At 41.8% G+C, this 10,669-nt stretch overlaps 1 protein-coding gene across 2 annotated transcripts; it reads right to left on the reverse strand.

Moving 5' to 3' along the window:
- Positions 1-247: 247 nt before the first annotated feature.
- mtcl3a (MTCL family member 3a) lies at positions 248-10,274 on the reverse strand. 2 transcript variants are annotated; one of them, XM_015356231.2, is made up of 8 exons: positions 9,789-10,274; positions 8,562-8,759; positions 8,205-8,372; positions 6,102-6,326; positions 4,945-5,286; positions 4,775-4,854; positions 2,918-4,340; positions 248-1,072 (listed from the first exon to the last, which is right to left on the reverse strand). In XM_015356231.2, exons 2-8 carry the CDS (start codon positions 8,604-8,606, stop codon positions 905-907), a joined length of 2,451 nt encoding a protein of 816 aa, XP_015211717.2. In that variant the 5' UTR covers positions 8,607-8,759; positions 9,789-10,274; the 3' UTR covers positions 248-904. The 2 variants fall into 2 exon arrangements, with proteins under 2 accessions (XP_015211717.2, XP_015211693.2); XM_015356207.2 differs by lacking the exon at positions 9,789-10,274 and having other exon boundaries at positions 8,562-9,767.
- Between the last annotated feature and the right edge of the window lie 395 nt (positions 10,275-10,669).

The following is a 10,669-nucleotide window of genomic DNA, read 5'->3' on the forward strand; positions in this document are numbered from 1 at the left end:
TGGGATTTTTAATGACCAGAGTCAGGACCTCGGTTTTACATCTCATTCGAAGGACGGCGCTAAGTAAGATAACTTTATTTAAATAAAAATGACTCTGAATGTGTATGTGAATTTGCTTTCCTGCACTTGTCATACCGTACAGTAACACTAACAGAATTTTGGGTTTTCTTTTTAATTAATAGACATCTATTGCCTGTTCTTATTCCCTACTCTGGGAAACAGTATATATGTACACATCAAAACAGTATTGCTTAAAAGATGTTGTTTTTATTTTTCTAAAATATCCAGCAGTACACACTTTAATAAATGCATTGAAATATTTATTATCAGAAAAAGACAATAAAACACGTCACTCTCATTACATGTTTCACTGTCAGTTACTATAACACTTAAAATTGGTATTATATATCATAATCATGTTGAACGACAATATAGTAAACAGATGGTTAACTGCTAGTGAAAAGTACAATATCAGTCTATTGTCTGTTAATAATAACCTACATAATGTCTGATATACTCATAAACACAGACATGCAACAAACACATTAGCATGCATGTAACAATGACATGGCTGCCGCTGGCAGAACGTTGTAGAACATACACAAGATTATAATTAAACAAATTGTAAGGAAAAAAAAAACAACTGGTAGAATGTTGTGATTCAAATCAGTACAGAAGTACAGTAGGCCACTGAAAATGCTGGAGACTCGGAAGTAAGCATCATCTGTCCATTTCTAAATAATGCATTCTAAAAACATATTGCGTACGTCGATGTACACAATTAAAGCACTTAATAGCTCAGTACAAATAACAGTTAAGTATTTACAGAAGATAAAAGGCATTGTCAAAGAGCGATAAGGTATACTAGCGGCGGCGGCGGGGGCCGGGCTGCGTCTGTCGGGGCTCAGACGATGACCGTCGCGGGGTGGCGGGAGAAGGAAAAATGGCGTCTCTGCGCGGAAGAGGCAGAAGGCGACCGTGCGGCCCAGCGGGCTGGAAGACGCCTGTTTGCTGGCCGGGCGGGTCGAGCGAAATTCTTCTTGGTTGAGAAGGAGGGAGGTTCATCATTGCCCTTAAGAGACAGCAGAAGAAGACTGCATGAGTTCTCAACAACAAAAGCACCACACCTGTTTCTGTCACGCAATAGGTGCGGAGCCCACCTTTACAACAAGGCACTGATGAAGAGACGAACGCAGGTCATGTGCAGAGAGCAAACTGTGTACTGTATGCTTATCGCCAGACCAACATCAGTTAGGTACAAAATAACATCCGCCTCTGAAAATGAGTTTTGAAAAGTGATGGGTTCTCCATTCCTGAAGACACCAAATGGGATTGCATGGCTTTTTTCCTCATTATTTTTCTGTCTTTATTTGGCAATTCCTTATCAATTACAGACCAAAGGACACAATTCCTGTTCTATCACAATGAATGCACAAGACTACTTATGAAAAACATCTTCTATGTGAGGCAATTTTGTTTGTAAGCTTTCGAATAGATCCTAGAACTGTATCTTTTAAAGTGGAGTGCCGAAGAAAACATTTTGCTGTTTACATGTTTTACCATAATGTTCAAGAGCCCAAAACATTTTGAAAGGGTAATAAAAAGCAGGGGCAGTACCAGATCCAGTCATTATTGTGCCAAATATCAATTATTGTATTACTATAAAATGTGAGACCCAGGATTACCCTTTCTAACAAAAAGTGCTCTACCAGAGGGTTTCTTTCTCAGCAGTATGATTATAGAAGCAGCAAACTATAATCATCAACACACCTCAACACGGCTTTTCCAGTCATAGCTTTCAAGCCCTGTGATGATTAACTCAGACTTAATCATAAAGCTCAAGACTTCTTGTTTGCTTGAGGCTCTGTAGCACATACTGTACTGCAAGCGCCAGAATTAACCTGAGAGCCGCTGTAGAGGCCTGGATTCGGACAAGTAAAACATCTACACTTAGGATTTATGTTCGAGTCTCTCTGGGGAAAAGAGCCAAGTAAGGCTTTAAATTAAACAGAATGACTGCATGACCTTGTTCAACAACAAAAAATAAAAATGGAACCAGGTCTGCCTTAATTCAGCTACAGGCCCAAGATGAAACCATATGACTACTGTGGTAGTCTTAGTGATTACCACGCCTGAAAACTTGTATCCACAGCTAAGCTCTTCTGAGTCTGGACTTTTATGCGTAAATAAGTATAAAAGAGCTTGGAATATTATTTCACAAGGTTCACATGATGTAACGGTGTATTTTTAATATAAATATCTCTGGGGAAATTCTCATCTCAAATCAGGATTAAGGTTTATCACGACTTTAAGAGAGTTCTCAATATGAGAACAACTGGATACATATGCTTAGTAGACAAAGGAAGAAACAGTGCTTTCCAATCATGAAATTACTCTGCAAAATTACTCAATTAGGGGATAAAAGCTAAATATAACAGTTTTCATCCTTTAGATGAAACACTAAACCATATGTGATGTACAGTACTTGGCCATTAAAGATCCAGAGGACTATGGGTGTTGCCCCAGTATCCAGGCTGCCGACTGGCAGGGCTGACTATGCAAACTCTGGGCTTGTACAGTCTGGCCTCCCTACATTTCCCTGCTTCATTCCCACAACTGGTGAAGCAGTTTCTTACTTCGCTATCTTATCTGCTATGCATTAGGTTTGCATGGCTCATAACAGCCATAAAGACACTGCACTTAACATTACATAAATGAAGTGGGTGCCACGCTATATGTGAAGTGCTTTGGAATCCTTTGAGTGAAAAGTGGTAACATAAATCCAATTCTATTTCCCCAGAGTTAAAAGTTTTTTTTTCCCCACACAAATTGCATTTTTATTTTGAACACAACCGCACGTGGAAATCGTAAGCGGCTACTACCGGTTCTTAGTTGTAAGAGGTGAGCTTGGACTAACCTCGTTCATTTTCAGCTCCATCCCCTTGTGCGTATCCGACCACACGGGAGGAGTATCTGAAAGTCTCGGGCTGGGAAGTCTGGGGCCTGAAAGTCTTGAGGCTTCGTGTTCGGCTTGAAGCATGTCTAAGAGCTCGACGAGGCTGTCTCGCCGAGTTTGGGAAGATCCAGAATTAGGGGTCTGCTGCCGACAACAGCCACATTTAGAAGTCTGGTAGGAAGGAGCGGACTGCTCAAAGCCCTTCAGAGTCTTTTCAACAGCTCCATCATTGGAGCTTGGATCCACTGGCCGAGGACATGAAGCTAAGTTGCTTGGTCTCCAGAGGTCCTGCTGGCCATTGGCGTTGTCAACCCAGAGAGAACAGACATTTTTTATTCCCTGGCCTTTCAGTCTAGTGTTATTTACATGACTATTTGGTACACACTCAGTTAAGGCTGAGACTTTTTTGTCTGGACTATGGAGATTAGCATCCATATGCTCTGTATAACGAAGTGCACAGTCTACATTCAAACCACTGGGTCTAGAACTTGCAGTGACTGCAGCAAACATCACATTGTCCTCCTCTAAAGCACTACTCGCATCTACCTGGAACAAAGTTCTGTTGAATTCAGCAGTTTTCAATGCTAAAGTCTCATTGTTCTTTGGCGTGCTCATTTCAATGTACGTGGAAGGTGTGCCCAAGGTGCACTTTCCCTTTTCTGCTGAACTGAAAGATGAGTTCCATTTTCTTGTAATGTCTTTGTTTACAGTCTGAACCTGCACGTTTGTGCAACTGGCATTCTCAAGCGCACTGTAGTCTGGGCAATACTCTGTATCAGCTGGAAAAATGTTGGCGTCCGACAGACTTTTTTGGACAGGCAAATATGTGGATGACTTACTGCTGCCAAACCTACTTATATCACATGACCACCTACTATGACAGCAGCCAATGTTACACTTAGGATCTGCAGGCACGATGTGGGTAAAAATTCCAGACTCTGTAAGTGTTTTTCCTTCGTTTTCTTGAAGCATGGCTCCAAACTTTTTCAGAACTGATGGGCTGCTGCATTTCCTCTCACTCAGTGATTCCTGTGTCTCCCGGGTTTTTTTGGACTCAGGCAGATGAAGGTCCGCAGGTTCAGGGGCTGCTGAACTCGTTAAATACCAGGATGTTGTGCGAGGAGGAACCGGCGGGGCTTCTATCTTCCTCAGAGACGGATTAGTCCCTGAGTCTGCTTCATTTCCAAAGCTGTCATTCAAGTCCCTGGTCATGCTGACCCCGTTAATGCTGTTGCTTTCTTCCTCTGTAATACTCAAATCTCCGGACCATTTTGAATTCAAAGCCAAGTCTCCGTTGTTTGATTGAAACGGTGGAAAAGCTTTGTTCTTTATATTCTGGGCTTCCTCAAATTCCTTCATAAATGATGTCGACTGAGTTCTGCTCCTAATACACACAATCAAACAGAAAAAAGTGGACATTTTTTTCCAGTATTCTTCTCATTCACATGAAGCCATTCAATTTCACTTTTCTTTATTTCACATGTTGTTTCATTTTGTTTTCATATGAGCTAAAACAGCCCTTTCAAACTTCTCTAAAGCACTAAAGCGACACTAAAATGACACTAATGCTTTGTTCAATTATCATACAATTTGGAAAAAGCAAAATAGAACTTTTGCAGTTTTTCTTTATAGATTTTGTGCAGAACAACCTCAAAGTCTATTCTGCACACGCTATAACATTTACTCTATGGATAAACATGTTAAAGAAAATTATTTGGAAGAAAAGTAATTTCAGAAGAGAACTACTGAAGAAGGTCACTGTGCACACGACCTGAGGTTTGCTTGAAAAGAGATGAGAAAAAATGAGAAAAACACTACCTTCTATGGAGACTTGTTTTTCTTATTTCATCCTGATAGCTGCACAGCTCCTCACTTACTTTTGCTATTTCCTTTAATGCCTAAGAACCACAAAGAATATTTAGTGGCCAATTTCAGCTGCACATCTTCAGCAAAACTTCAGTAGATTATCATGACGTTATGCTACTCACCGCATTAAGAGCGCTGGTATATTTCTTTTTGTCATTCCCACATGTCCCATTATTTTGGCAGTCATTACTATTTTGGAAGCTGTTAGATGATTTGATGGATGGCTCGTTTCCCATAGGCACTGGAAAGCTTCTTAATTTCTGTCCAGAACTGTCGCGAAGAGTCTCCTCTGCCTCTGAAATGTCGTGCTCTGTGACATGGTCAAACCTTTGATCCGCAGGGCCGGTAAGGCCACTGGATCCAGAACTGCCGGAATGTAAATTGAGCCTCAGTGCTTCGGCGTGGGTCCCATGCTCCTGCCCAGTCACAGCTCCCTCCCGTCTTGCCTTTACTTCATGGTACAGCTGAACGAAAAGGAAACATTTCCACACCTTGACATTGTAGGGCAAAATCACCGGACTTCAACATTCACAGACACCGTATTTTCTCAATCTGGCGATTGTTTCAAACTAACTGGCTTTCTTTGTTGCCTATATTGAGCTACCCTTCTCCTCAAACAACCTATTGGGCTGTGTCCGCTCTCTCAACAGTAAATAGCATGAAATTATTGACAGCGGTACGTCTTAAACTGTTATAGATTTCAAAGCTTTTCAACATGGCTCTTCAAGTTCTTGGTCCTGACCCTCGGTTACTAACAGTAAATGTAAGAGCAGTGAAATATAGGCCAGTCAGAAAGGCAGTCTTTCTTGTGCACTAGCATGCCCTACTGCTCTTTCTTTAATACTTTGGCTTTCAGATAGAGCAGGTTTTTTTTCCCATAAAATTGCCCAATTAAAATTCCTTTTCCCAATAATCCTTTAAAGTACCGGAGCTTTGTTCTTCATTACGACATCTGCCCTGACTGTTACTACAAGGACGCCTGACACACAGAGATGTGCCATAATCGCTTCAAGACACTGTACAAAACCAGCCTAGTCTGCACAACCCTGACACAGCTCCCCATGCAGTTAATAAACACATCGTTTTTTTTTAATCTAAAACATCTTTCAAGGTTTAAAGCATTTTGGATTATTCTCAGTTTTACGTTCTGCTTAGGTTCACACAGCACATTTGTTTTCTTGTTTTGACCCTCAGGGGGGTTTCTCGGGGGAGACGAGCCAGAGGGCTTAACAGAGCCGGGCCAATGGCACACAGGGCGGCGGGCGCTGAGCGGGCGCACCTCTTCGATGCGCTGCTGCATGTCCCTCAGCTGGCTCTCCCACTCCCTCCTCTCGCCGTCGAAGCGCTCCAGCAGCTCCCCCTTCTCTCTCAGCCAGCCCTGCTCGCTGTGCTCCAGCTGCCGGCGCAGGTCCATGGCCACCGTGTGGGTGTCCGCCAGCAACCTCTTCCGCTCCGCTCCGGGGCCCGCCTGGTCCAGACGCGCGTTACTCCGCTGCGCTTCCAGCTGCGGCGCGGCGCCGGGGGAAGACATGAAACAGCCTTTGTCAACAAACCCATACAAGGACTGCACACGGGCACAAACGACATCTTCCTTCCCCCTGGTTTGTGTTATGCAGAGGGACGGGGTCTTGTATTATATTCTCGGGGGGGGAGAAGAACTGGAAAGAAAATGTCTTCCCAAATGATTCGAACAGAGGGAAAAACTCACATGACGTGAAGTGTGTGCTGCACTAATTTATTAATTCATTATTCATTCGTCATTGAATGCCACATTCATAAAAGAGCACCAGCACCAAAGCTGCACACCTGTTAGTTCTTTGAATATTTTACATTTAAAATCCTGGTATTTGGGTAGCATACTGTGCTGCTTCTTATAACGGACTAAAAATATTGTATCACATTACTTTATAATATTCTCATAACCCTCATATTTATCTGTTGGTGAATTGTCATAAAAGACGTACTGCCACATAAACATATATCCAGTGCAAAGAAACAAGAGGTTACTGGTAAAAGTGTGAGATTACATTCACAGTCTGGCTCTCCAAACAATCCCCTGCTTCTGGACTAAAAATGTTGTTTAAAATGATGACTTATTAAGATATCCTTTAATATTATGTCTGTACATGACTTAATGGCTGACTCATGTCTGATCTTGAAAGGTTTAACAATTAAGGAAAATAAAGGAACCATATATTTTCATACAATGTTTTCATCCAGTCTTGTAACCTACTGTAACTAACACAGCAAATTACACAAGTTGAAACTGCTGCAGAAAAAAACAAGTTGGACTACGTGCATACACGCAAAGCCAGCCTGATTCATCCTGAGAGAGGGTACACCACAAATCAGAAGAACATGAAAGTGTTCTCAATTAATGTTGAAAAGCCACTGTCTTTCTTAGCTGTTGTTGCCTTTCACTGCACAAAATACAGATTATAAAGTCTTGAAAGTAAACAATTGAAAGGCACCATCCTAACCACTTTCATTCGAACTTCAATGCCAATAGTAAGAGTGGTTTTCATGACACACTAACCCTGAAACGGACATATACTGTATACCTTGTACTAAAAATAGATGGCATGGCCATTCTTTGCAATGCAAAACTCCTAGGGGAAGAGATAGTATTTCTTCAACAGACATTCTTTTAAAGTTGTAGATCTTACCCCTTCTTTTCAGTTAACATCCTGTCCTTAAAAGTGTTATGATTATCATAGGTGGAAGGAAAAAGAGACGTACAGAGACTGGGGGGAAATATGTATTAGATTCCCACAAGAACAAGACCACTATGCAAATCATTTCCCCTTGAAAATCTCCTAGCAACACAAAGCAAACTTCATGGAAGATACATATCCAAACTCCTGTAGAGATCAACACTGGTAAAAAGGGAGCAAGAGGGTGTGACTTTGTAACAAGCTAACAAGATATATTTTAATTTAGCCTCTGTGAACTGCATAGTTTTATCTTAAAATGTGGTACTACAATATACCTACAGAACATAATCTGCAAGATCCTTTTTTCAAATTTAATATCTCAAAGCCATTAATGAAGTAGCAACAGGACACATGCAGATAAGTGAACATCCTCTGTTTGATTCACTGCCAAGGAGAAAATGGTCTAATCATGTCTCTAATGAAGGACGTAGGTGACTGACCCCTCGTTCTAAAACTGTGATTTAAAGAATCAAACGTAAAAATCACAGAACAAAATCTGTTTCGTAACGTGTATACTGTGCTACATTACCCCCTATTGAAACGATTTACAAAATTTCCAGTGGCATTTTATCTTTAAATGACCTAAATGAAAGTCTTCGAATTTGTAATTTTTTAACCATAATGTTCAAAACACGCAAGGCAGCGATCAGCGGTTACAGCGGCCGTACCTGTGCGATGCGACATTTCAGTTCTGCTCTCTCTAGGTCCCAAGCACACCGGTCCTTCGTGTACTGCAGCTGCAAGTCACTTCTCTTCGACTCCTCCCGTTTTAAATCCGACTGAACGTCTCCCAAAACGGACCTTAAATCCAGCAAAATCCTTCTGTTTTCCCCACCCTACGAATGAAATCCCAAATAACAGCTATCGTGAATAAAAAAAACAACAACAAATAGGCTATGTACTGTACTTCGCATAACGTTATTCCTTTTATAACTTAGTTTTAATGTAAAACGGTGTAATTCTCATTTTTTTAACTATTCAATGGCATTTTCTGGTTTGCACTTTCTTTCCCTTTAAATAATTACTTGTATATCAGCCACTTCTCTCAATAGTTGTTCTTTTTCTCTCATCCATTCATCCTTTTCTCGTCCGTAGCGCTTCTTCAGCTCTTCGCATTTCTTTTTCAGACGCGAATGCTGTGCCTGGAAATCGAGTCTGCTGGTCTGTGCTCTAGTCGCCGCCTCGGATGCTGCTCCCAGTCCTGGCTGAGGTTCTTCGTGAAACTGCGTGACCGGAGCCGGGGAAGAGAAAGTCCTGAGCGGACTGCGAACTTTCCCCCTGCCCCGTTCCCTTTCTAACCTGGAAAGGGGCACAAACTCCCATCCCTGAGCTTTGGTCACGTACCCACCGCCCCCATGCACGGGTAGACCGTTTCCAAACGCATTCCACATTTCTCACCCAGACGCCGGCAAGCTTGAAAAAAATGCACTTGTGTCTTTCGGTATTTTTGAATCAGTCCTCAGTGCCAAATTCCAATTACCCAAAGCCGGTCATTTCTCCCGCCTCTCGTCATCTCCAGTCCAGCTACCGTTGCTGCTTTTGCACAACAAGCATTTGTTCTTTCCATGTGACCACGACAAGGTCAGTCGGACATACCGGTGCAAAACTTCTAAAATTTTATAGGTATATTTTTACGCCGCATTGCACTACTGGTCAGCCCTGCGCTAGCTAGTTATAGGATCACGTTTCAGGGCAAACGTTATTTTCTTGCTGATACACAATACGCCCGCTGACTTCAGAAGGACATGCATTCTGCCTCAAACTGCAAACGACACCCAGTAACTACGACCTCCCTAGCAGAATGCAAGTCACCAAAAATACACCTAGTGATGTAAGACCCTGTGATTATTTTTATCTCCCTGTAACTATGCTTCATATCTTCCCAGCCATCCCAACTCTAACGCTATAGCGAGAAAGTAAATAAACTCGGGACGGGTCTGAGTTCCAAATTTAAAATCAAATCACCAAAAAGGCAAATAAATCAACACACACAATCACTGAAAACATACAAAATACAGTACACAACATTTTAAACTTCTGACCCAAATTAACACATCAAACTACTACATTTGTCTTATTATCGGATTAGACATAACGTATTGTTTCCATTTTCAAATACCACCACACACACAATACCTCAGCTCTCATTATGGAGATATTGCTTTTAATTTCATTTTACAATATTCAGTATTGTTATCTTTAGCATTGTCAGGAGAACCCCCTTCACAGCAATCGCGAAAGCCGGGGCTTACCTGTTGTTTGTCTTTTACTTTTAATTAAGTACGCAACCGTTGCATTATAACACTGCGGTCCAGAAGGCGGAATCCGGCCCGATGATCCCAAAGCCTCTGGAGCAGCTCTTTTATAAAGCGGAAACAGACACCACACAAGCGTTAGAGGGATGTGCGCTCTGAAGTTTCTCTGGCAGCTCCAGTGCCTTCACTTGTTGAAAAACATTTACGTTAGCATCCTCACAGCAGCTGGCTGCTGCGTGACGTAACAGCCCCAGAGGTTGGATTAAAACTCGCACCCCCCTTGTCGGCTGTGTAATTCTAGACCCTGTCCGTATTGTCGGGTAAACAAGTCCCGGTCCAGGACATTTTAAGACTTTGTAATGAGACAGGATATTAGGTGATAGCCACAGGAGCCAGTGTTGAGTGTCATAAAGTCAAATCCATTCTGGTTTTTAATTACTATGATGGAGAAGCTGTAGTCACGAAGCTCTGTTTATGCGTACGCGCTCACAGCCACACTGTTTACAGCGCTATTTCAGTCCATCCCGTTGCGACACGGGCGAGAACTCCTGTTGCTGCGCTTCTTTAGGATTTGGTCTTATGACATCCTTCTAAATTAAATGTTGGCTCAAATCAGAGCAATAGTAAAATATGAAAATGGCTTTGGTAAGTCGTGTGACATTTTATTTTAAATTGTCTCCCCAGAGCTCAAAATAGCACCTGTTTGTAGTGGCCAATACATTTAAAATATATTGACTAATATTGTGTTCATGTAAATAAAACAAACGTGAATGACGTGAATAATTATCCTGGCATTTCTATGCACTTTCAGAGTAACAGAATAAAACGGGTCTCAGTGCATGCTGGAATACAACAGCAGTCAGATGCATGTATGTAAA

Source organism: Lepisosteus oculatus, chromosome 2 (genome assembly GCF_040954835.1).
Source record: "Lepisosteus oculatus isolate fLepOcu1 chromosome 2, fLepOcu1.hap2, whole genome shotgun sequence".
NCBI classification, from domain to species: Eukaryota; Metazoa; Chordata; class Actinopteri; order Semionotiformes; family Lepisosteidae; genus Lepisosteus; species Lepisosteus oculatus.

Excerpts from the sequence above, each read along its gene's own strand:
- mtcl3a (XM_015356207.2), bottom strand. The coding sequence starts at position 8,927 with ATGTGGAATGCGTTTGGAAACGGTCTACCCGTGCATGGGGGCGGTGGG. Across the intron at positions 8,373-8,561 it reads GAGAAGTGGCTGATATACAA|GGTGGGGAAAACAGAAGGAT; the intron begins GTAATTATTTAA and ends TTTCATTCGTAG. Across the intron at positions 6,327-8,204 it reads TGAAATGTCGCATCGCACAG|CTGGAAGCGCAGCGGAGTAA; the intron begins GTACGGCCGCTG and ends GCCGCGCCGCAG.